Here is a 27,643-nt window from a genome sequence, read left to right on the forward strand (position 1 = left end):
AGCTTTCCAGGTAACTACGGTCCACTGTTCTCATCATTTGAAAAGTGATTCTATGTGATATGAAAAGTGCTTACTCATACTAAAAGGCAAAACCAGAGTAGTAAGTGGAATACCAGATTTGTCTAGGATACCTCAACTGCTTAAAAGAAGTAAAACAAAACAAAAATAAAACTCAAGACCCCAAACAAAATGAACCAAAAGCAAACAGAAGATAAGAGATAGGGTAGAAGCCCACTGACACACTACTTCAATTCTAGATGATGGGACCAGGATGCTTCTTATTTCTAGTTGTTTCTTTAAACATTTTAACCAAGAACAGGTGCTAATTATTTTGTTTTCTCAGTAAAATGCCTAGAACTCAGGGCCTTGTGTATACTATACGGGCTCTCTACCATTGAGCTACATCTCCAATTTAACTATCTAGACCTAACTAGATAGATATATGGTACAATCTCTCTCTGTGTGTCTCTCTGTCTCTCTGTCTCTCTCTCTCTCTCTCTCTCTCTCTCTCTCTCTCTCTCTCTCTCTCTCTCTCTCTCTCTCTCTCCATTATGAGTATGTGTGGGTGTGTCTATGTGTTTGAATAGTGTTGCTCATGAGGCTAGAAGAAAGTACCAGATCTTCTTGTGCTTGAATTACATACAGGTGGTTGTGAGTCACCCAATGTGGGTACTGGGAACTGAACTCAGGTCTTCTAGAACAGTATGTAGTCTTAACTGCTGAGCCATTTTTCAACCCTAATTGGTACAATTTCATAAGCAGACAAGTAACTAAAAGATGTATGATCCTGGGGAGGCATCCCTGTCCTGTAGCACTATTTGCCTCACACCCCAGATCATTAGCCAACATGTCATTCTCCCATGCTTACAGCCCCTTTTCATGCTCATGTGTGGTCTGCAGCCATTTTAAACAATTTTGCCCAAGGAATTGTGCTTCTCCATTTTTCAGATGAGGAGAAAACTGCTAAATTAGATTTACAGCTTCTAACCCACTTAGTACAAGGTGACCACTATCGGCACAATGTTTAATTGGGAAACCTTGGGCCTTCTGGTTTCCCTCTTTGCTTTACAGAGAAAGCCACCCTTACACAGATGAATGCGAGTGAAAGAGTGACAGTTCTGCCATATCCCATCGATTCTAAGATGAAAACTTCTTCCCACTGAAATGTGGATATATCTAATAATTGATGTCATGCTCTCTTTTCTTTACACCACAGCAAAGGTGAATCTACAACAGAGGTGTACCCCATGACCAAATGACAACTTAGATTCAAGGAAACATGCCACATCTACAGCCAAAGCTGTCATTAGTTCCACATAACTTACCCTTTAGTGGATATATGGTATGTATCCCATGGACTTACATAGATACATAAGGCATCTCACCAATGCCGCCAATTCATTTTCATTACAAACTTCACTGTTATGAATACCATGGCATCAGGCTTTCCCCTTTCTTAGCAGAGGCACTACCATCCTCTCTCAGCTTTCCAATCTCAGGAGAGGCTTGACATTATATGCCATTTGACTACCGTACTTCATCTATTACTAGGTCATGTCCTTTCTTCCACCATGGAACCTTTTCCTGGTATAGTCCATCACTGTCTTACTGCTCAAACCTGCCATCAGCTGTATTACATCTCCACTCAGAACCTTATGTTCATACAGAGTACAATGCAAACTCCTAGACCAGCATCCGAACCTTTGCCATATATGGCTCAGTCCAACCTCCTGCTCCAGACACAGGAGTATTGATGCCAAGCTGTGGTATGTTGAACAGCCCACACTTAAGCAGGGTAGGGCTCTTCTGTTCTTTCAAGCCTCACTTACCAGACCCCATGCAGGTATCACCTTTCTTGTGACACATTTTAGGGCTTTGTGTGATGCTGACAGCAACCAGAAGTGACAGGCAAGAAGGCTTACCCATATTTTGCAGGTGAAGAGAAGTTTAACTTCATGGCCTGACTTGTTCAAGTTTATACAGCTAAGATGTATAGACCCAGGCTTTAAACTCCTGGGTTTCTACTCTTTAACCAAGAGCCTAACACAGTCAGTTCCAACTAAAAACAACTCTTCTGGGGGCTCATGTATTCAGCTCATATCTAGCAATATGTACCTGGATTCTAGAAATGCATGTGACAACTGTGAGGTAAGAACCAAGGTGAAAATATGTCCAGCTTGCTGGGTCCTACAAATACTGGGGGAAGACTGGGCCAGCTTTCCAACTCTCCTTTTAGACAGGGGGGAGGACAATGTTTTCCTTAATTATAACAACTTTTAAAACTTGATTGCTTTGTCTGGGCCCAAGTCTATGCCAGAGTTGGAGCCAGCTCTCTTCTAGACAAGCAGAACATAGGAACTTGCCTTAAGCTGATAGGCATTAGAGGACCTGGGAAGGATGAAATTAGAAACAGATTGTGTTGACTCAGATCAGTGTGACCACAACTGGTCCCTCACACAGTTTGCCTGGGCTACAAATGCATTCTGCTCAGCCAGGAGGCAGAGGTTTCCAGGGTAGAGGGACATCAGTGGGAAGCTTTCAGGGGAAGCTGGAAGAAGTGGTGGAGCGGTCTTTGGTTGCAAGGAGGACCTGACATCTTTGTGCCACTTGACAATATCACCTCACAGGGCAGGCAGGGAAAATGAATGGTCAATGAGGCTTAGGGATGTGAAAGGGCTAGGCAGGCAGGTAACACAGGTAACACTGTGTGTTGCTGTCATTTCAAACATGGTTTTATATATATAGGAACCACGGAGATATTCACATTCCTAGGATGAGGGGACCCTTTGTAAGACAAGGGGCAGTGAGGCATAGTGCAAAATCATGAGTTTTGGTAAATCATTGTTAAATCATTTCTCTTCCCTGATGCCTTGGTGTCCTCAATTAGAAAGTGGTATTGATCATCACTATCTCACAGCTGACCGGTGAGCTGGAAAACAATGAAGGGCCTGGCATGGGATTTTACCTGGGCTGTGGGGTGCTTTCATGTCTTCCCTTCACAGAAGCAGTGAGGGCATAGTAAAACTCCTTCACCTCCACTACACACACACACACACACACACACACACACACACACACACACACACACACACACACACACACACACACCCTTGAGGTGAACCAAGGATTTCTCATAGTATCTGATCCTTAACCAAACATAGACGCTGTCACACGCTAAGAGGCTACTCACGGGCTCAATTTTCAGTGCATTCCGGTAGCTGCCAAAGAAAGCAGCCTGGGCCTTGAGAAAGGCTCTGGCCACCCCGTCACCTGTGGTTGTGGAGACCTTCTTCAGCCTGTTCTTCAGGGAGGAGATCTGGCAACATGAAAAAGAAGAAAGTGTGAGAGCAGGTCTCAGAGGGACAGATGGCTGAGCCTGGCACCCAGAAAGCCTTAAACAATTCTGGGACAGGGTCAATTTGGTGTGAAAACAAAGTGTCCTCAGCATTAGGGTCTGCCGTAGTATATTTCACACATCTCTAAATGCACTCATATAGAGTAGAGTTTTGTGATCTAAGTGTAAGATTGTACAACAATCACAACCATCTAATTCTAGAACATTTTCACAACCCCCAGAAAAAACCTCATGCTTCACTCTCTCCTGACAACCATCTACCTGCCCTGCCTATGCTTCCTAAGTCATGAGCATGGAATTTCAGGACCAGCAGATAGTCCCATGTGACCAGATTCTTCCATGTATCACAATGGTATTTTCTATAGCCATATATATGAGGTCTTCATTTTTTCTGTGGTTGAATAATATTCTATTATACAGCACATCTTATTTGTCAGTTTCTGCTTTGGGGTGATGAATACTGGTGGCTATTATAAGGACTCATTGTATGGAGACAGCAGAGGTTTAGAGGCAAGAACCTGAATAGCAAAAGTCTTCTGTTGTTGGACCTTGTGCAGTGAAGATCATCTGAAAGGACTTGTGAAGTCACAGAGTACAATGCTAACATGTAGTCAGCCATTAAAATATGGTTAACTGAATAAAGGGAGCACTCCTGTGAGGTTGCAAGAGGGGTGGGTCATTTGCCTGGACTATATCAAAGTCAGAAGGGACAGGAACAAGTGTCAAGGGGCCAGCTGCCATAAAGGGAGGGACAACAGAGTACAGTCTTTATTTGAAAGTAGTTAGGCATCTATCATAGCGTGCGTGTGTGTGTGTGTGTGTGTGTGTGCGCGCGCGTGCGACTATGTGTGCATCTGTAAATCAGTGCACATGTATTGTTCTGCTGTGCTTTCCTTTCTGGGACCACAGACACAAAAGGCTGTAGTACTGAGAGCCCCTGAAGAGTGATGCATGTCCCTTAGCCCCAGGTAGGTTCTGCCATGGATTTAAAAAAAAAAAAAATCTTTTGCTAAAATGTTAAAAAAATTACCTACTCCCCACCCCCCAATAATAAAACCCCTGTCCCTCTTGAGAACTAGGGTGACATTTCCATCCTTTGAAACAGTGCCTGCACTGTCGCTCTTCTTCTGGTTCCTCAAAGGCCTTGGGCCACCTGTGCTGTGGATTATTCCTCACTTAACCTTTCCCGGCCTTTCCCTTTCATTCAGGAGGTGTTTAATTACCTTGGATTCACAAGCTGCACTTCAGGTGAGCCTCTCCTAATGGCCTCATTACCATCTTACACAAAGAAGGAGTTGCTGATGGTAACTGAGCAAACAGAGGAGTGCGCCTTCCTGTCTGCCCCTGCTGGTCTGAAGCTAGGCAAGTGGTTCCAGGCTCCTGACACCCCGTGAGCACCTAGGCCAAGACTTCTGAAGACCTTGCTCATCCTGAGCCATGGAGAAGCTTTTGTCTTGACCTGACAGCACTTCAAACTTTGAAACTGCAAGTCTATGTGTATCTAATGGCTCAGAATTGCATTCTGTCTCTTAAATAAAAGCAAGGGAAGAAAATGGAAGGCTTAAATAACCCGCTATCACACATCTAAAGCTGAACTAGCTCTGAGTGTCCCTGGGGTGCTGGTCAAATCACTACACAGGGGTTTGTCAGGGGTAATTTGGGGTGGAAGAAGTGTCAGTGAGGATGGCTTCCTCCTTTAATCAGTTGTCACAGGAGGAAGACAGAAAACAAAGGGAAGAGGGCACAAGACTGTGCTCAACAGTTCCACTCTACAGCAATCCCTCTTGGGCACTGCGGCACCATCTAGCCAGCTCCTGAGCCAGAGGCCAGACTCTATACCTCTTCAACCCTGCTCACAGCTACATAATTCTCCTCAGCATCACCCCAAACCTGCTCTCACCTTTCAGTGCACATGACCTTGACCTTGTGAGGTACAGCTCCATTCATGCTCTGGGTCAGCTGTCTGCTTGTACCTTCTTCTCAATGCCATCTACCTATGGCTGTCCTAGTAATCTTGAAAATAACCAAATACAACCATTTTAATCCTGGGCCCTCCCTATCACCACCTTAGGAATAGCTGGGCTGCTTAGAAAGGCTGGGCAGGCTGTCCTACTGGCTCATTCCCACCTGTCCTGCTTGGCCTTATACTGGATTCACTGATACAAAAATCACTTTTCAGTTCAGCCCATGCATGCAGCCTTTGTCTCTTGTCCCTACCTGTCCTGTTGTGGACATCCATTCACTCTTTCAAAGATTGTCCACATCAGGGTTCATGAAATGATCATAGCTTTAACATAAAGTGCTGTGTGCTGGGAGTGGTAGAATTCCAAACCAACATGAAAAGATACACCACACTTTCAGATGGCGGTGGTGGTATAGGGGGGTGGGGGTGGGGATGGTGGTGAGGTTGGCATGGGGGACTCAAGTTGCAGAGCAGTGTATATAGCATGAATCATTTACTAACTCATGTAAGTATATACGTGTACAGTAAAAACCAGAAATGTCATGTACCAACTGTTAACTATTTAAGGATACTTTCACTTTGTTTTATAAAATTGCTTTATCCTTTATAAAAAAAAGGCATGCTATTTTCATAATAAAGAAGTAGAGTGAGGTATCTTTCTTTAATAGTCAAATTAGCCACTGCCTTAGAGTAAGGGGGAATCCAGATGTGCCCCCATCTGTGAAGCCTCTTCTGACCACTAAGCTAGGCCTGTGGACCATGTAGGTGGTTCTGCCATGAGCCATTGTCTACCACATCTCTTGCTAGGTCCAGAGCCCCCAGTACATGACTCCCTGTAGAAGGGAGCAAGTGAGTAAGCTTGGGAAGGGCACTACAGCAGCAGCTTTGCTTGGAAGAAAGTTAAGCTAGGACCACATTCTTCATGGTTAGGAGCTGATCTCAGCTGGGAAAGATCCAGGTTGGGGAGGAAGGGACAGACTGATGTCCATCCATTGAATGAGATTTAGCTCAGTGGCAAGGCAAACGCTCTGCATGCCGAATGAGTGGAAGGGAACATGCAGAGAGCAGTCAGTCACAGTAAGTAGTTTGACATGGGCAACATTGCTGTCCCTCAGACTACCTCTATGCTGTGTCTGTTCTAGGCCCTTAGTCTCTGTCAGGTCTCGTGGCTTCATCAGTTCCCCATTGACTCTTCAGGCTGCAGCACAGGGGTGCAGTCTGCTTAGCTAAGGCCTGGAACTGGTGACTGCCTTCCTATTTTTTCTACCTATTGAATTTCAGTTCCCTTATATTGGCCATTTATGAACAGTAGAGATTTGGGGACAATGGCTATGAACTGGTAATGGATGCAGTAGGCTACTGGAATTTTGTTTTATCATTGGTCCAAATGTTATCTTCCACCAGGACTTCTGGAACTGTCTTTAAGCTGGTGTTTCCTTCTCTATTTTCTCCCAGTTCTAATCCATCCTTGAACTTGAACCTCCAGAAAAGAAAAGGTTGAATCATGACACTCTTCCTCCAAAATCTTCAGGGGTTCCCTACTGCTAATACAATACAAATTCCAAAGCCTTCCACAGATTTTAGCAAAGCCCTACTACCAGCTTTGCCTTCTACTTGATTTGGGAGGCCTCAAATCCTATTACTAATATTCTTTATTGAAACCTATAACAAAATCCCCAATAATTTTTTTAAAAGCCATCAAACTCCTGTGAGGCCCCTTATCTGTGTAGATCATTTTCAGGGCTCACAAGCCTTTGTTGGTACCCAATGCTAAAGATGTGCTGGGATAGAGCTGTAGACAAATGGATGAGGTGAGCCCCTTCTAATCTAGCATTCATTAGAAATGAGCTCACTACTGGTTAAAAGGGGTGGGGTGTTCCACACTAATAACCACCTATTATATCACTTTTTAGCATTTTTTTAAAGGGTCTCTCTATGTAGCCCTGGCTGTCCTGGAACTACATAGACCAGGATGGCCTGAAACTCACAGAAATATGTCTCTGCCCTGCCCCCACCCTCTCAAATTCTGGGATTAAAGGTGTGTGGTACCACACCTAACTTCCTTTAGCTCTTTGTTACTGCAGATTACAGGTCTTTTTCCCCTGAAGGAGGAGGAAGAACTCTTGCAACACTTAGCAGTATTCAACAACAGGCACATCGCCTCACTTGGTTGCAACTTGTGGCCCAGGGGTGGAAGAGGTAAGATGGCATACCATAAAATGTCATATCCAAGATATTTTTAACCACCTTTTGCCACCAGTGCTGACATGGGTATTTCAGCCATTTTGTTATAACCCTGAGAACACAGTCCCAGCAAGGCCTGGAGCTGTGTCATTCAGATGAGGTTCCCCAGCCTCCCTGGTCACCCTTGACTTCTCCCCCACCCTAGGACTTTGGCATAGACTATTTCCTATATGGAGTGCTCTCACCATTATTACCCTCTTAACCTACAATTTGAAAATTTCCACCTGAATTTTATACAGTGATAGGAATAATCTATCTCTTGCCCCATACTGTTCAAAAGTAGACTGCTCAGAGCACTTGAAATGTGCCTAGTACAACTGAGAAAGATTGTATTTTACTTTATTCAATTTGAATTTAAATGGCCACATGTGAATAGTGGATACCATATTGGATGGCACATGGCCCTGTTCAAATGCTACATCCTCAGTCTGATACCACACATTAGACCAAGGCTTCCCTGCTTCTCTGTACCTTCTTTCTCTATCATCAAACAACAACAAGAAATGATGAACTGATAACAGCCAATTCAGGCCTTTCTTTTCTAATAGACTGACCAGTTTAGGAAGGTAGGACCAAGGCCATCTGCAGGGTAGGCACAGCACCTGACTAGAGACACAGTTATTCTCAAGTCTGGCTCAAGCCAGCCTGTGCACGAGCCTTGCACAGGAGCTATACTAACTGGGTGTATGCACTGGAGTCCAGTGTTTGCTAGTTTGACAAATCAAACACCAGGAGGGAAAGAGAGTCAGTCACCTTCCCCCAAGCAACTGATTGTCCTCCTTTCTTAAATAAACTATACATTAAGACTTTGTTCCCAAATCCCTGGGTCATGGCTGGGTCTAGAGGGTGACCTATTTTCTCCTCTGCAGAGATGGGAAACACACTACCTCACTTTGCCTCTTTCCACTAGCTGTACAAAACGGCTTAGTCAGTCTATTTATTGGTGAGTGAACTGGTTGAGATCAGAGATCAATGCTGGATGTCTTTCTTTATTGTCCTGCACTTTTCTTTTCTTTTCTTTTTTTGGTGTATATATGTGAGGGTATCTTCATTGATCACTTTCTATCTTATTTCTCAAAGCAAGGTCTCTTGCTGAATCTTCAACTCATGGATTTGGTTAGTCTAGCTAGCAAGCTTATTTTGGGGACCCCATCTTTACTACCTGTACTCTGAGATTACAAGTGGGCCACCAAGCCCTTGTGGATTTTATATGGGTCCTGGGGATACAAACTCTGTCCCTTACATTTGTGAACATGCACTTTAATTGACTGAACCACCTCCCCAACCCACCTACCTTATTTTGAGATAGTCTTTCACTGACCCTGTTTGGCTACACTGAATGGCCCTTAAGCTTCAGGGACTCTCCTGTCTCTGCCTCCCTAGCTCAAAGATTACTGGAATAAGTGGTGGATGGGGATCCTAACTCAGGTTCTCATGTTTGCAGGCAAACACTATCCACAGATCTATCTCCTCAGCCCCTGGCTAATCTCTTTATCCCTTTGTTATTTCTCTCAAATTTGAAACAGCAAGTGTTGGCATGTGAGGGTAACTTCACAGCACTCTCTTTCCAGTGATAACTTTAGAAAGAACTTGGGACCAATCAAGAGAGAGAAACAGAACACCTTGCTAGTTAGTAAACAACATGGTGGCAAGTATTTCCATACCCAGCATTGGATGAAGACCAGAAAAGCTGGGTGAGGTAGACATTGTTATCCCCACTATACAGACGAGGAAACTGAGGCTTAGAGACCCTTCTCACAGGCAGTCCAGTGGTGGTCAGAAGCCAGAATCAAGCCTGGGTCTGTTCTATCCACAGCCTGTGTTAGCCCTTTAATTTTCATTGCTGCCAGGGTTCCTTAGGGCAGCAAATTGCACTTTTCCATGACACTGGCTTACTGTATCCCAACCCAATATGTCTCCATTACTGCTTCCTCTCATTTCTTGCTTTTCTATTTCTTTCTTGAGAACATGGTTGGACCTTGACCTCAGTTGGATTTAATTGTGTCTTCTGCATCCCATTTTCCCCACAAACCTCTTGGTTCTCTGTGGGGGAGTGTAGGGCTATGCTAGTTATGGGAGCTCTGTGGTGGTGCAGGTGGTGACCCTGGGGATCCTAATCTCTGTTCCCTCTGTCTCTCCTGACAACTCATGGGTTGAACGTAAGTCAGAAAGTTAGAGGCAAGTGTCCCAATTCTAACCAGCTTTTTGTCAGACAAAAGGATCAATTTTCATTATGTGAATGGCTCATTTCACTACACCATACAGTTCTGGTGAGCATCCTATGAAAACTCTCATCCTTAGAATGCTATTCTTGGAATTAACAAACGTAATTTAAAAACAAAACCAAAAGACTCCTACTTTCACTAGCTACTAAAAAAAGTTCAGGATCCTTTTTTGTTGTTGTTGTTGTTGTTTAGAGTAAGTAAAATTGTCTTTGTTTTTCTATGAAACAACTCAGCTTTAATACCCCCCCCAAGCTAGAAAATCTTATCCAAACTATAGAAGATTAGGGGATTTGAGTTCAAGGTGACATATTTAAATTAGTAAGTAGCCATTCAATAAAAAGATGATTTCTAACTAAATATGTACAGGCAAATGCATGTTTGCTTTTGGGGGGGTTTCAAAGCAGGGCTTCCCCCACAAAACTCCTGGCAGTCCAGGGTTAAAGGTCAGATTTAAACCATCACCATGCTTCACAATGCAATCTGTGCAGTACTGCGTAATGAAATGGTTCAGTAAAGGTGCTTGTGAAAATTCCTTTAATTAGGACTAAGGCTTTTCAGTTGTCAACATGAATAAACCAAGAAGCATTCTCTTGCAAACAGAACATACAAAATAAAAATGTAAGTTACCTTGATAAAGCAGAGGGGCTTTCAAAAGGAAAGTTAGATACCTTTTTTTTTTTTTTTTAAACAACATAACCTCTATCTCTTTTTTTAAACTACCAATATTAACAAACAAACAGACTAGGGAACAAAAGCAAAGTGGGGCTCAGATTTCTCATGATCCAGGACACTACTGCTCAGCTCTAATGAAAACTGTAGAACCCAGTTGACTACAGATGTTTGTCAAAAGACCAACGACTTTCTTCAAAAGCAAAATCTGTCTTATCAGTTCACTGTCTTGACTGTAATACATATACATAATGCATATCTTCGGAGACCAGTGAATGTGCAACAACAGTACCTGCAAAACTAGGTGACACCTATTAAGAGCATGCTTCAGTTCACTCCTGCCCTTTCGATTTAAGGCCAAAGAATGAGCATATCACAGCAGGAGCATCCCTAAAATGTAGCTTTCACCTTTTTTTTTTTTTTTTTTGATAGAATTGTTTCACAGATCAAAATTTGAGACTTTCAAAGCTCCTAGAAAAGTGTCTGGGACATAGTAGGTCCTAATAGATAGTGTTTTTTCCTATATCAGTCCAACTCCAAAGCCAAAATTACCCAAGCTCCAATTTTAGCATCAAAAAGGAATAATGGGCTTACAATGAACATTTTCTAGGGCATCAACTACTGGAATGTCACTCATTATGCTGGGCTTAGTGGATTTATTTAGTGACCCAAACTCAGTGTGTATTTGGGAGTTAATGAAGTGCTTGGTGTTTACCAAGATAAAAGCAGAGTTTGTCTCAGCAACAAGACAGGGTTGAAGGGATATGGATTTCCAGGCTTAGGGAAGCAGTCAGGCTGGATCCTTGGTGGATCACATGGGTATATCCACATAGAGTGAGATATATCCACACAGAGTGAGATATATCCCAAGGGGATCTGGGCCTCTCTATCTCCTCAAGTGAGGGAAGAAAACAGGAAGTGGGGTGGGGGTAGGAAGTGTGTGTAATAGATGTGTTTCGCAGTGTCCCTGCTGTGATGAACAACTTGATCCACTTACAGTTCCAAACATATGATGCATAAAAGAGCTGACAGAAATTCAATTCTTGCAAAGAAAAGCATCTGCTCGCTAGTGGGAATGGCCAAATATTAAGCAGTTTTAAGGCAGGGAGAAGACCTGGAGGAGCACACTTCATTATGTAGATAGCACGAGTAAGGAAACGCGGAGGATTACAAAGCAAGCAGAGGAACCAGCATTCCAAGCATTAATTACCCAGAGTAAAATGATTCAAGTTAAATCTTTGTTACAACAAATATTAAACCCAGCTGTGTTTATGTAGCAGTTGTGAAAAAGGAGGAAAAAAAAAGAAATCCATGTACAATATCTGTGAGCTCTGCCAGTTAATTGAATTTGCTGGCAGCACTTCCTCCATGGTGAGCCAAACATCCTCAAAGATAAAATGTAGCTTTAAACAGACCTGGGGAAAACGGAATCAAGAAATTTCAACCAATAAAACACAACTCTTTACTGGTATAAAAGTGAAGTAAAATTCAGTAATGAAAGGAAGGAAGTCTCTTAAACATTTACTGCATTCCAAAGCTCAGAGTTGTGGTTTACTGCTGAGGGCTCTTCTGATGTCCCACAGTGCTCCTGCCCCAGCGTCTTTAATGAAGCCCCATAAAGCCCTCAATTGTTGACAAATCATACACACACACTCTGGCCAAAGTGCGCTGGGTCATGATGCTCTTTTGCTTCCTGATTGAAATGCACAAATGGAGTGGACACTGGTGGTGGGCAGCCCAGTGCAGAACCAAGGTAACACCTCAGAGTCAGAAAGGATGAACGACTGCACACTGGATATAAGTGGCACTGTTGATGCAACTATCCCTCACACTCAAGGCATATATTTATAGATGTGGGACAGAGGGAAGCTTTGGCTGGATTTTGGGGAAGCTGAGAAACAGTGAAAAGCAAGATTCCTTATGACTGGGATATATCATAGTGCGGAATTTGACACACCTTGGGCATTTTCAGTTCATTTCCCACTGCCCCCATTTGAAGTCCAAACTTGTGCTTTTGACCACACCTACTCTGGTCCTTCCTCTACTTTTTGATCTCACCTTTTGTCCTTCCCACATGTCTCTTATGGCTGTGTTGGACTGTGATGCTCTTCTCAAGCTCATCTTGCTCATGGACAGTTCCAGGGCTCAGCCCCATCTTCTAGTTAACCTCACCTTTTGCTGGCAGGATGCTGAATGCTTATTTGTTTTTAGGTACCTGTGTTCCCTGATCCCCAACATACTGAGCACACACCCAAAAACCTTTGGTCGAATAAATAAAGGATAAAAATGTCCATTCTTAAATTGGCCTATGCACCGGAGATGCTTTGACTAGAAATGCCTGGGGCTCCTATGAACAGAGGCAAAGCTGCTGGTATAAAATGAAGGTAGGCAGGAGGGTGACAAGAGATGAGGCAGGAGAGGTCAGCTGACTGGACTCAAAACAGCTATATGTGGCCCTTTAACGTCACACCTAGGAAAACGAGACATCATCATAGGACTGTGAATCAGGGAGTGGTACTTGAGTGCTGGATTATGTCTTCACTGACAACATGAGAGTGGGCTGCAACTGAAGAAGCAGGGACTAAAGAAGCCACCCAGCTATCCAGTAGCTCACACCAACCAGCCCATGACCTCATGGAGAAAAGTGGCATCTTAATTGTAACACCTGGATCAGAGCCAGTGCCCATTAAATGCTTACTGTTGAATCAGTAAATGGTCCATTAGACAGTACTAATATGTGCAAACACAGCTAAGGGACCAGATCTGGAGGAGGACCTAGTCCTCCACTTCTACAATACAACATGCTATTGCATGTACATGGCTGGGATCATCCACAGAACACTCAGCACATCTCTAGGGATAGGGGAATCTTGGCTTCTGGAGGAACATGGCATTAAGAGATTCCAGGAGGGCTTGAGATGAACATGAAGCCTGTAAGCTGACTTTAAATCACAGTTAGGAAACAATGCAATATTGTCAGTGAAACAGTATATTGAAAGTTTCATAGAAACTAGCAAAGTAGGAGGTATTACATAAGGGTGGAAAAGTTAACAGAGCCACAAGTAAATGGTCACAGCAGCTATAGAAATCAAGAGCCACCCTGCTCCAAAGTTACCCTTTGCTCAATTTAATAAATCACAAGGACTCAGCTGGCCCACAAGCTCAGTACTGGAACCCTTTCTAAATTAATTTTTAAGGCCTCTTCTCTTTAACTTTATGAAGTCAAAACTTATGGTAAGAGAATGTGTGCAGTTTTGAAGGGTAGTCTGATGAGTTTTGACAGTTGGATCTCACCAAGATCAGGGACAGGCTGCTACCTCACCCTACCAGTGGCCCCTGAGGTGTTTCTACCCAGGCTGCCTCCTCTGGGCCATCTCTCTCTTCTCTACAATGTTCATGAATGAAATAATGTCTATCCTCTTGACTCTGGTTTCTTTTCACTCATTGTAAGATATTTAAGAGTCATTCACATGTTTTGTGAATACTGAGTTTGTTAGTTTATGACTTAGTGATAAAGAAATAAAGGCTACAACAGTTTATCTACGTAAATGTCACCTTCAGCCTGCAGCCAGTTATTGTATGCCATGAGCAGCACTGCCACTCACACTCATCAAAAAGCCCATTGGACACCTGCACCTAGAAGGGGAACTTGCAGGTGTTGTGGCAGATCTGTGTTAACTTCCTATGCCCATGAGCTGTGGTAACAGCTCCAGGCAAGTTGTTACTCATTTCAGACAATACTTCTGGTGCCAGGCCTGGAGAGATAGATGGCTAAGTGTTTAAGAGCACTGGCTACTCTTGGAGAGGACCTGTGTTTGGTTCCTGACATCTACATGGTGACTCACACCTGTGTGTAACTCAAGTTATAGGATATTCAATGTCCTCTTCTAGCCTTTGAAAGCACTGCACACATGTGGTATAGAGGCATACATGCAGGTAAATAAATACAATTTTACAAATAAAATAAAAGTGAACCTAAAAACTAATTAAAAAATAGTTGTGGTGTCAGTCCTTAAAGTCAGCCTTACTGGGGTGTGATATACATGTTACAACACATCACTTGCAATGAATAGTTCTAGTTTGTGTGTGTGCATGCACATTTGAGCATAAGACAGTGGTCAACCTACAGCATTGTTCTTCAGAAGTCTACCTTTTGTTGTTGTTGTTGTGTGTATGTGTGTTTAATGAGACAGAGTCACACGAAGTAGTTCTGGCTGGCCTGGAATTCAAAGACATATCTGGGCCACCTTGTTTTCTAATAGGATCTCTTTGGGACCTGGGGGCTTGCTTGATCAGGCTATGCTGGCTGGGCAATGAGCCCCAGACACCCTTCTACACCTCTCCATTGGTGGGATTTCAAGTGTGAGCTGCTTCAACTGGCTTTTAAAGCAGGGTTCTAGGGACTGGACTCAGGTGCTCTTGATCCAGTGGCAAGCACTTTACCAGATGAGCTAGCTCCCCAGCTCCTATACAGTTTTGAAACAAATATATGTCCACTGTGACAATCAAGATACAGAACAACTCCATCCCCTTCCTATTTCTTTTGGGCAATCAAGTCCTGGAAATCTTCTCATCTGATGTCTACCTCTAGCTGTATCTATAGCAGAATGTCTTCCTAGTAGATCCTTTCACTAATCATAAAATAGTGGTGATATCTATTTTGATGGATAAATCAGTAGTTTCTTTTGACTGCTGAGTAGGATTACATTTTATGAGCATTCACGAATTGGTTATACATTTATCTGATGAAGGACATGGGGATCTTTTTTAAAATTGGGGTAATTATGAACAAGGCTGCTGAAAGTATTCATTTATCTGTATGTATACAAGTTTTCATTTTCCTCAACAGATACCTAGTATGTTTGGTCATAGAGTAAACATATGTATAAGATGTAGAGTTTTAAGTTTCTATTTTAGCATGAGTAAGTCATCCATCATTGTGGTATTAATTTATACCCTCTACCTAATGATGCTACATATCTTTCCATGTGGTTGTAGGCTAAGTGATCATCTCTGTGATGTTCTTCTTACTTTTGCATACTTTTGCACACTTTAATTACTGGGTTCTCACATGAGTCTTAGTGTTTCTTTACATATTTTGGACAGTGACCTTCTCTTTCTTTAAAATTTTCAATTACAATTATTTATTTTGTGTGTTTGGGAAGAGGCGCTGCACATGTGTCACAATGTATGTGTGAATGTGTGAGGTTAGAGGACAATATGCTCCCTTTACCATGGGTGCTCTGGACAAACTCAGGTGGTTAGGTTTGGCAGCAATCACATTAATCTACTGAGCAAACTCTCCTGTCTCTAAGCTTTTTTCTTTAAAGATAGAACTACTAAGAATATTTTCTAGGCCTGTAGCTTGTCTCTCTATGAAATGCCAGTGTTTGTAGGAGGTAAGGATTTACCATCGTGAGATCTACTTCGTGATTTTTTCTTTTATGCTGCCTTTGGTGAGCTAGCTAGGGGACCTCTGCCTATCTCGCATTCATGTTTTCTTCTTTTACTTGCTTTGTAGTCTTAGCTTCTATGTTTCAATGTTTAATCTGTTTTGACCTAATATTTTTTTCTCCATAATGACATCTAGCTGTTTAAGCACATTTATTTGGGGGAAAGAAAACCCAGACAAGACCATGCCCCTGTGCTCATGGGAAGGTCTCCTTTTGAATTCCTCCTGAGTCTATGAGCTGGGTGTCCATCTACACTACCTTGGTTATGTCACATTGTTGTAAGTTCACAGGCAGGTAATAAAAGTCGTGCAGCTTTAGCTTTCTTTTTCAATGCTGTCTTGGCTATTCTAGTTCTTTAGCATACATATATATACATATATACATACATGTATATATACACACACACACATTTTAGAATTAGCTTGTCAAGTTTTCTTTTCCTTTTTCTTTTTTAAAAGCCATCTGGAATTTGGGTTGGAATTATATTGAATCTATAGATCAATTTAGGCAAATTAACATCTTAAAAATATTGAGTAAAAAAATATTGAGTCTTCCAATCTAAAACATGGAATATTTCTCCATTTATTTAGGTCTTTCAAATTTTTTTCTCAAATGTTTTATAGCTTACAGCATACATTTTTGCTGTTGTTAAATGTATTTTATATTTTACATGGCATTTTAAATGGCACTTTAAAATCTCATTTTCAGTGGGCCTGGGAACTGCAGGAAGGTCACTCCCCCACCCCCGAATCAAGCCATCCAAAGTCTGCTGACATTGCAGTGCTAGTCTCACCTTCACCCACCGGGAAAGAGAGTGTCTCAGACCCATCATTAGACCCATCAGAGTACTGGACTCACCTGCACCCACTGAAAGAAGGGATGGGAAGATGACAATATAAGAACACATTCAACAACAGAAAAACCAGTATGACGCCACCAGTGTCTAGGGACTCTACACCACCAAGACCTGAACATTCTAACACAGATAAAGCAGAAGAGAACAACCTTAAAAACAACTTCATGAAGATGATAGAGACCCTAAAAGAGGAAATGAGAAAATTCTTCAAAGAAATGGAAGAAAAACAAACAAAAAATGCAAGAAATGGAGGAAAAGACAAACCAAAAATTGCAAGAAACAATTCAAACAGTGCAAGGTTTGAAAGATGAAATAGAGCCAAACAAAACAAAACGAAATAAGTAACAACAAAACAAAACAAAACAAAACAAAAACCCAAAAGAGTCTGAGGGAATGCTGGAATTAGAAAAGCTGGGTAAACAATCAGGAACTACAGATGCAAACATAACCAACAGAATACAAGCGATGGAACTGAGAATCTCAGGGATTGAAAATACACTAGGAGAAATAGATTCATCAACCAAAGAAAATCTTAAGCCCAACAAATCCCTAACACAAAATATCCAGGAAATATGAGACACCATGAAAGGGCCAAACCTAAGAATAATAGGTATAGAAGAAGGTGACGAAACCCAAGGCAAAGGTGCAGAAAACATATTCAATAAAATCATAGGAGAAAACTTTCCCAATCTAAAGAAAGACATGCCAATGAAAATACAAGAAGCCTACAGAACACCAAATAGAGTGGACCACACAAAAAAAAAGTCCCCTCGGCACATAATAATCAAAACACCAAACATATAGAATAAAGAAAGAATATTAAGAGCAGCAAAGCAAAAAGACCAAGTAACATATAAGGCAAACCTATCAGAATTACACCTGAATTCTCCATGAAAACTCTGAAAGCCAGAAGGTCCTGGATAGATATTGTACAAACACTAAGAGATCACAGATGCCAGCCCAGACTACTATATCCAGCAAAGCTTTTAATCACTATAGATGGAGAAAACAAGATAGTCCATGACAAAACCAGATTTAAGCAATACTTATCCACTAATACAGCCCTACAGAAAGTATTGGAAGGAAAACTCCAACCTAACGAAGTTAACTACACTCACAAAAACATAACCAATATATAATCCCACTTTATCAAACGCCAAAAGAAAAAGCAAGGTAAATCCACACACAATACCACCACCACCACCAAATTAAAAACAAACAAGAACCAACACTCAATGATCCTTAATTTCTTTCAATATTAATGGTCTGAACTCACCTATAAAAAGACACAGGCTAACAGAATGGATACGAAGACAGAATCCATCCTTCTGCTGCATACAAGAAACACACCTCAACTTCAACGACAGTCGCTACCTCAGAGTAATGGGTTGGGAAAAGATTTTCCAATCAAATGGACCCAAGAAATGAGCTGGTGTAGTAGCTATCCTAATATCTAACAAATTAGACGTCAAACTAAAATCAATCAAAATAGAAGAAGGTCATTTCATATTCATCACAGGAAAAATCCATCTGGATGAAGTATCAATTCTGGACATCTACGCCACAAATAAAAAAGCACCCATGTTCGTAAAAGAAACATTACTAAAACTCAAAGAAACATTACTAAAACTCAAATCACACATAAAACCTCACACACTTATATTGGGAGACTTCAACACCCCACTCTCACCACTAGACAGGACAACCAGACAGACACTTAAAAAAAAAAAAAGAACTAACAGAAGTTATGAACCAATTGGGTTTAATAGACATCTATAGAACATTCCATGCAAACACAAAACAATATACCTTCTTCTCCGCTCCACATGGAACCTTCTCTAAAATCGACCACATACTTGGCAACATAGTAAACCTCAACAGATACGAAAAAATTGGAATAACCCCCTGTATCTTATCAGACCCCCAAGCTTTAAAGTTAGAATTCAACAACAACACAAATTGCAGAAACCCTACAAGCTCATGGAAATTGAACAATGCACAATTACACCATTCCCGGGTGAAGGAAGAAATAAAGAAAATAAAGACTTCCTAGAATTCAATGAAAATGAAGACACAACATACCCAAACTTATGGGACACTATGAAAACAGCACTAAGAGGAAAGTTCACAGCACTAAGTGCCCACATGAAGAAACTGGAGAATAGTCACACTAGAGAATTAACAGCACAATTGAAAGCTCTAGAACAAAAAGAAGCAAACTCACCCCGGAGGAATAGACATCAGGAAATAATCAAATTGGGGACTCAAATCAATAAAGTAGAAACAAAGAAAATAATACAAAGAATCATTCTAACAAAGAGTTGGTTCTTCCAGAAAATAAACAAGACAAACCTTTATCCAAACTAGCCAAATGGCAAGGATAGAACATGCAAACTAACAAAATCAGAAATGAAAAGAGGGACATAACAACAGACACCCAGTAAATCCAGAGAATCCTCAGGTCATACTTTGAAAACCTGTACTCCACAAAATTTGAAAATGTAAAGGAAATGGACAATTTTCTGGACAGTTATCACTTACCAAAATTGAATCAAGAACAGATAAGCAATTTAAACAGATATATAAACCCTAATGAAATAGAAGCAGTCCTCAAAATTTTCTCAACCAAAAAAAGTCTAGGGCCAGATGGCTTCAGTGCAGAATTCTACCAGAAATTCAAAGAAGAGCTAATATCAATACTCCTCAAATTGTTCCACAGAATAGAAGCAGAAGGTTATTGACAAACTCTTTTTACAAGGCTACAATTACCTTGGTACTTAAGCCACACAAAGACACAACTAAGAAAGAGAACTACAGACCAATATCCCTCATGAACACTGATACAAAAATACTCAGTAAAATACTGGCAAATAAAGTCCAAGAACACATCAGAGAAACCATCCACCATGATCAAGTAGGCTTCATCGCAAGGATGCAGGGATGGTTCAACATACAAAAAATCTATCAATGTAAACCACCATATAAACAAACTACAAAAGAAAAACCACATGATCATCTAACTAGATGCTGAAAAATCCTTTGACACACTTCAACACCCCTTCATGATAAAGGTCATGGAGAGATCAGGGATAACATAATAAACATAATAAAAACAATATACAGTAAAACAACAGCTGACATCAAACTAAATGGAGAGAAACTCAACATGATTCCTCTAAAATCAGGAACAAGACAAGGCTGTCCACTCTCTCCATAGCTCTTCAATATTGTTCTTGAAGTTCCAGCTAGAGCAATAAGACAACAAAAGGAGATCAAGGGGATACAAATTAGAAAGGAAGAAGCCAAACTTTCACTATTTGCAGATGACTTGATAGTTTATATAAGTGACCCAGAAAAACTCTACCAGGGAACTCCTACAGCTGATAAACACCTTCAGCAAAGTGGCAGGATACAAAATTAACTAAAAAAAACAATAGCCCTACTATATACAGATGATAAATGTGCTGAGAAAGAAGTCAGAGTAACATCACTCTTTACAATAGCAACTAACAACATAAAAATATCTTGTGGTAACGCTAACTAAAAACTTGAAAGACCTGTATAGTAAGAACTTTGAGTCTTTAAAGAAAGAAATTAAAGAAGATACCAGAAGATGGAAAGATCTCCCATGCTCTTGGATAGGTAGGATCAACATGGTAAAAATGGCAATCTTGCCAAAAGCAATCTACAGATTCAATGCAATTCCCATCAAAATCCAAACACAATTCTTCACAGACCTTGAAAGAACAGTACTCAACTTCATATGGAAAAACAAAAGACCCAGGCTAGCCAAAACAACGCTGTACAACAAAGGAACTTCTGGAGGCATCACCATGCCTGACTTCAAGCTCTATTATAGAGCCATAGTCCTGAAAACAGCTTGGTATTGGCACAAAAATAGACAGGTTGAACAATGGAATCAAAACCCCCCAGTTCTCCCACCAGGCATGATGTGAATAGTCTTTCCTAGATGGTCCTCTTGACATCAGTAGTCCCACTTGCTAAGAGCTTTCATATGAGTGGGTCTTGAAATTTTCCTAAAATACATGTGTTTTTTGTAGCTCTCTTGATCTAGTTTTCTCTATTAGCCTTTTGACTGGGCAGATTACGCAAACTGATTTCCAATCTATATTAACTTGTGTTTAGTCTTTTTATTTACTAGATTCAATTTGTTAGTATTTTGTTTAAAATCTCATTATCTTTTTTAAAGAAATTTTTATATAATCTGAATATTTTACATGTCAATCCCAGGTCCCTCTCCCTTTCCTCCTCCCCTACCCCTCCAACTAACACCCTTCTTATCCTATACCCTACCCTTTCTGCTCTCCAGGGAGAGTGAGGCCTTCCATAGGGGGTCTTCAGAGTCTGTCATATCCTTTGGGATAGGGCCTAGGCCCACCTCCTTGTGTCTAGGCTCAGGGAGTATCCCTCCATGTGGGATGGGCTCCCAAAGCCCATTCTTATGCTAGCGATAAGTACTGATCCACTACAAGGGGCCCCATAGATTTCTGAGGTCTCCTCACTGACACCCACATTCAGGGGGTCTGGATCAGACCCATGCTTGTTTCCCAGCTATCAGTCTGGGAATCAAGAGCTCTCCCTTGTTCAGGTCAGCTGTTTCTGTAAAATCTCATATCTTATATTATAAAGGATGTCAGTCTACAGTTTTATTTTATAAATTTGTTTTGTTTTGTTTTGATCTCAGGATAATGCTGAATTCATGGAATAAAACTGGGGGTTGTTCCTTTTGCCTCAATTTTCTGAAAAACTATGTATAATTGTATTTGTCTTCAAAAGTTTTAATCAAAAATGCAACTTGTTTTTAACAGGATAATAACATTTACATCTTTTCTTCCTGAGTCACTTTCTAGATTTATGGGTTTGAAGTAATTTGTGCATCTATCTAAATTGCCATAAATATATTCCTAATAACTTTGTTTTTTTTTTTAATCAAGCATTTATTTTGGTATTTTGCAGATTACACAAAGTTGTGAATAGTACAAATACCCACATGTGTTTCACTCAGCTTTTCCCCTGATGTTTCTTATATTGTCATTGGAAGTCCATCCAAACTAGGAGTTCAGTTGGTGCACTGCTCTGAGCTGAACTCTCAGTCCTATTGTGATTCCTCTGTTCCTTTCTATCTCAGGGTCCCCCCCCCCCCTCTACTTCACTGTCATGCTTTATCTGCTCTGCTGAATGACTGTTTCTCAGTCTGTCTTTTATGACACTGACACATACTGACCAGGTATTTTGTAGAATGTTCCAAAATGTGAGTATGTATCATTTTTACATAATTAGAATACATTTTGGAAAGAGTACCAGACATGAAGAATCTTTCCGACAACATCACATTGGGTCACATGACAACCACACAACACCATTGCGATGTTCAACTAAACATGAAGCTTGGGTATTTCTCCATAAATCTTAATATGGTTTTCATTGTAACCCCTATTTTTAATTAATCTTTAGGTTTATATATAGCACATGGGTCTCATGAAGACATTTTCATGTGCTGTCCTTATCCTTCCTACCCACGGGTCCTCCCCATTGATATGACCCCTCTTGCTGGGTCCCTTCCTTCCCTCAATAACCCTCCCTTTATTTCATGTCACATTTGTCTTATACTCGGGGCAAACTATTGTTTAGAAGTAACCCTCTCAAGAACACCCTCCTAGAAAGGGGAGCATGTCAGATAGTCTCACTTTCCTCTGAATGGAAAATTGGCCTCTTCTCCTCAACTCTCTTGATGAGTGACTACAAGATATAAGTTTTCATTATTTTAAACATTTTTTATTTATGTGGCATGTCTATGTGAATGTATGTACACACTTGTGTGTATGGGTACCTACAGAAGCCAAAAGAGGGCACTGGACTGCTTGGAGATGGAGTTACAGGTGCTTGTGAGTCACCTTATGTGGTTGATGGTGCTGTGATCCAAACTCTGGTTTTTATGATTGAGTTGTAAGTTCTTTGAAATGTTAAACCATCTCTCCTAGGCCCGTTCTTTCATTTTTTAATCTTAATCTTTATTTTAAAGAGAAATTCATGGGGTGGGGGAAATGGCTCAATAAGCAAGCACAATGAGGTAAGTTTGGATACCCAGCACCTAAGGAAAAGTTGGATGTGGCAACAGACATCTGTAACCACAGTCCTGGGACTACGGCAGAGACTGGTGACTCTCTGGAGCTCACTGGCCAGCCAGTCCACCTGAATCAGTGAGCTTCATGTTCAGTGACAGCCCTGTCTCAAAAAAAAAATTAGGTGGGGGCTAGAGAGATAGATCTGGATTTGACTGTTAGCACCCACATGGCAACCCACAACTATTCATAACTACAGTTCTAGGGAATCCAATACCTTCTTCTGGCCTATTTGGAACTGCAGCACATGTTATATAGATATACACATAGGTAAAACACCCATACACATTTAAAGAAATTTAAAAAAGGTGGAAAGCCAATGAGGAAAGATTGTCAACCAGCCTCCATGTGCATGTACATACAGCAAACACATGTACAAACAATATACATACCATATACACATAGTGGAGTTTCTGTAATTAACTGCTTAAATGAAGTATTTAGATGTGTGGTGTGGTTCTAGTCATTCATATACTTATGTTTAGAGGACTTGCCCACACACCTGACTCCAGGGACCCAGGCATGGTGTTTTGCTTTTGTTTGTTTTGTCTGTGTGTGCTGCTTTTGCTGCTGCTTCTTCCTTCTTTTTTAGTTTTGATTTTTTTTTTTTTTTTTTTTTTTTTTGAGACAGGGTTTCTCTGCATAGCCCTGGCTGGCTTCAAACTCAGAGATCCGTCTGCCTCTCACTTCCAAGTGCTGGGATTAAAGGTGTGTACCACCACTACCAGGCTGTATGTGCTTCTTTTATTCTTCCTGGAGAATACTGAACACTCAGCATTGGTTGGCTAGTTGTATGACCCTGTCTTCTTTCTCCTCTGGTGATTTCTGAGTCAACAATAAGGATCTTTGACTTGATACTGTCCACCTTCAACAACATCACAGACATTTCAACATTTCTATAGAACATAAAAGCCAAGGAAGCATGCTTTCATGCTGTACTTTGTGAACCTGCTGTCATGTATTTTACTTCTGTTTATGTAACAACACATAATATGTTGTTATTTTTACCTGAATACTTGGTTATTTTCATAAAAATTAAAAACTGAGAAGATAGGCTTTTTACATTGACCTACACACTTACCATTTTTGGCTGTCTTCACACCTTTGTCATATATGCTTCATTATGTTAGTACCTACCCCTGCCCCACCCCAAGAGCTTCTTTTGACATTTTTTTTAAAGTATATTTATTTATTAGATTACAGTGTTCTGCCTAGATATCTGCCTACAGGGCAGTAGACGGCACCGGATCTCATTACGGATAGTTGTGAGCCACCTTATGGTTACTGGGAATCAAACTCAGGACCTCTGGAAGAGCAGCCAATGCTCTTAACCACAAAGCCATCTCTCTTCTTCAGCCCCCTTTTTTCTTATAGCTCAGATCTGCTGACAAGCATTTCTCTTAGTTTTTTTTTTAAACTGTAAAAAAATCTTTTATGGGGGGGGGATAAAGAGTACTTAGATTCAAAATCTGTTTTTTTTTTTTTCATAACTTAAAAAGTATTATCCCACTAAGTTCTGGCTGACATGATTCCTGACAAAAAGCCTGCTGGAAAGACATCTTTCTTACAAACTTTCCCCCCTTTTCTCTAGCTAACTTAAACTTGTCTCTTATCACTGGCTCTGAGAGATCATCACAATGTACCACTGTCTGGGTACTGTTCAGTCCAGTGTGTTTGTATCAGGCTTACTCTCTTAGTTACACTTCTCTTGCTGTGATAAAACACCATGACCAAGGCTACTTATAATTGGACATCTAGTTCCAGAGAGTTAAGAGTCATTTATGGAGGAGGAAAGGCTTGGTGGCAGGCAGCTGGAGAACCAGCTGAGCCCACATCTTGATCCACAGCAGGAGGCAAAGGGAGCTAACTTGAAATAGTTTCAAATCTTTTGAAACCTCTCCCAAATGACATACTTCCTCCAGCAAGGCCACACCTAATGTCCTCAAACAGTCAACTATAGAGTCTAAGTATTCAAATGCTGAGACTTATGAGAGGCATTTATACAAAGCACCACACTCACTAAGTTTTCAGAGCTTTTAGTTTTTCACTTCCATCAAAACTTTTGAAATCTGACTATAAACTATTTGTCTTCCCCACTTCCTGGGACTCCAATTGCATACATGTTTGTCTTCTTGTGACTTCAGTATGAGGGGGGCTGGTGGTCACTAAGGTTCTGCTAATGTTTCACCTTTGCTCCCTTCTACTTCACATTAGTTTTTGTGGTAATGCCTTCAAGGCCTTTTACCTTTTATGTTTATACTAGTTTTCCTCTTGCTATTGGGGGCATTCCTGATTCCCAATGTATCTTGTACTTTTATTTGTTTATTTTATTTTTTCAACTTTTTTTTATTTGAATAGAAACAGGATTGATTTACATAACAATCCCAGTTCCCTTCTCCCCTACCACCACCCCCGCAACCAAAACCCTATCACATATCCTTTCTGCTCCCCCTGGATGGTGAAGCCTTCCATAGGGTGTCATCAGTGTCTATTGTATCCTTTGGGATAGGGCCTAGGCCCACCCTAGTGTGTGTTGGCTCAGGGAGTATTCCTCTATATGGAATGGGCTCCCAAAGTCCACACCTATGCTAGGGATAAGTACTGAACTACTACAGGAGGTCCCGTAGATTTTCGAGGTTTCCTCACAGAAACCCATGTTCCTGGGGTCTGGATCAGTCCCATGCTGGTATCCCAGCTATCAGTCTGGGGACCAAGAGCTCTCCCTTGTTCAGTTCAGCTGTTTCTGTGGGTTTCACCAGTCTGGTCTGGACCCCTGTGCTCTTCACTCATCCTTCTCTGAATCTGGGTTTCAGTTCAGTTTGGTGATTAGTTGTGGGTGTCTGCTTCTACTTTCACCAGCTGCTGGATGAAGGCTATAGGATGGCATATAAGTTAGTCATCAATCTCATTATCAGGGGGAAGGCATTTAAGGTAGCCTCTCCTCTGTTGATTAGATTGTTAGCTGGTGTCATCTTTGTAGATCTCCAGACATTTCCCTAGTGCCTGATTTCTCTGTAAACCAAAAATGTCTCCCTCTATTATGATATCTCCATTCTTGTTATCATCTATTATTCCCCTGACTCATACTTTCTGTTCCCTCATGTCCTCTGCATCCCTCCTCTTCTCCCCTTCTCATTCTCCTAGCTCCCCCCCCCTTTCCCGTGCTCCCACTTTGCTCAGCAGATCTTGACTCTTTCCCCTTCTCCAGGGGACCATGTATGTCTCTCTTAGGGCCCTCCTTGTTTATTAGCTTCTTTGGCAGTGTGGATTGTAGGCTGGTAATCCTTTACTCTATGTCTAAAATCTGCATATGAGTGAGTACATACCATGTTTGTCTTTTTGCGATTGAGTTACCTCGCTCAGAATGGTTTCTTCTAGTTCCATCCATTTTCCTGCAAATTTCAAGATTCCATTGGTTTTTTCCACTGAGTAGTTTTCCATTGTGTAAATGTACCACATTCTCTCTATCCATTCTTCGGCTGAGGGGCATCTAGGCTGCTTCCAGTTTCTGGCTATTACAAATAGTGCTGTTATAGTCATGGTTGAACAGATGTCCTTGTTGTATGAATGTGCTTCTTTTGGGTATATGCCTAAGAGTGGAATTGCTGGATCTTGTGGTAGACTGATTCCCATTTTCTTGAGGAGTCGCCATACTGATTTCCAAAGTGGCTGTACAAGTTGGCACTCCCACCAGCAGTGGAGAAGTGTTCCCCTTTCATCCTCTCCAGCATGAACTGTCATTGGCCATTCTGACAGGAGTAAGATGGTATCTCAGAGTTGTTTTGATTTGCATTTCCCTGATGGCTAAGGATGTTGAACACTTTCTTATGTGTCTTTCAGCCATTTTAGATTCCTCTATTAAGAATTGTCTATTTGGTTCTGTACCCCACTTTTTAATTGGATTGTTTGGTGTTTTGGATACTAGCTTCTTGAGTTCTTTGTATATTTTGGATATCAGCCCTCTAACAGATGTGGGGTTGGTGAATATCTTTTCCCAGTCTGTGGGCTGCCATTTTGTCTTGCTGACTGTCTCCTTTGCCTTACAGAAGCTTCTCAGTTTCAGGAGTTCCCATTTATTAATTGTTGACCTCAGGGTCTGTGCTACTGGTGTAATGTTCACGAAATGGTCTCCTGTACCAATTAATTCAAGGACACTTTGTCTTCTAATAGGTTCAGTGTAGCTGGCTTTACGTTGAGGTCTTTGATCCATTTTGACTTAAGTTTTGTGCAAGGCAATAGGCTTGGGTCTAACTGCAGTCTTCTACATGTCTGCAACCAGTTATGCCACCACCATTTGTTGAAGATGTTCTCTTTGTTCCATCGTATAAATTTGATTGTTTGTCAAAAATCAGGTATTCATAGGTGTGTGGGGTAATATCAGGGTTTTCAATTCTATTCCATTGGTCTACCAGTCTATTTTTGTGCCAATACCAAGCTGTTTTCAGGACTATAGCTCTGTAATAGAGCTTGAAATCAGGGATGGTGATGCCTCCAGAAGTTCCTCTATTGTACAGGGTTGTTTTGGCTATCCTGGGACTTTTGTTTCTCCATAGAGAGAATTGTTCTTTCAAGGTCTGTGAAGAATTGTCTTGGGATTTTGATGGGGATTGCATTGAATCTGTAGATTGCTTTTTGCAAGATTGCCATTTTTACTATGTTGATCCTACCTGTCCAAGAGCATGGGAGATCTTTCCATTTTCTGGTATCTTCTTTAATTTCTTTTTTTAGAGGCTCA

The 27,643-nt window shown here is 41.1% G+C and overlaps 1 protein-coding gene across 1 annotated transcript in view; it reads right to left on the reverse strand.

The window, feature by feature from the left end:
• Dennd1a (DENN domain containing 1A) overlaps window positions 1-27,643 on the reverse strand; it is a 1,920,886-nt gene that overhangs the window by 1,537,254 nt on the left and 355,989 nt on the right. Inside the window, 1 exon segment of the mRNA XM_035446997.1 lies at window positions 3,191-3,316. Coding sequence (XP_035302888.1) covers window positions 3,191-3,316 — 126 coding nt within the window.

The sequence above is a fragment of the Cricetulus griseus genome, chromosome 6 (assembly GCF_003668045.3).
Source record: "Cricetulus griseus strain 17A/GY chromosome 6, alternate assembly CriGri-PICRH-1.0, whole genome shotgun sequence".
In the NCBI taxonomy this organism is placed as follows: Eukaryota; Metazoa; Chordata; class Mammalia; order Rodentia; family Cricetidae; genus Cricetulus; species Cricetulus griseus.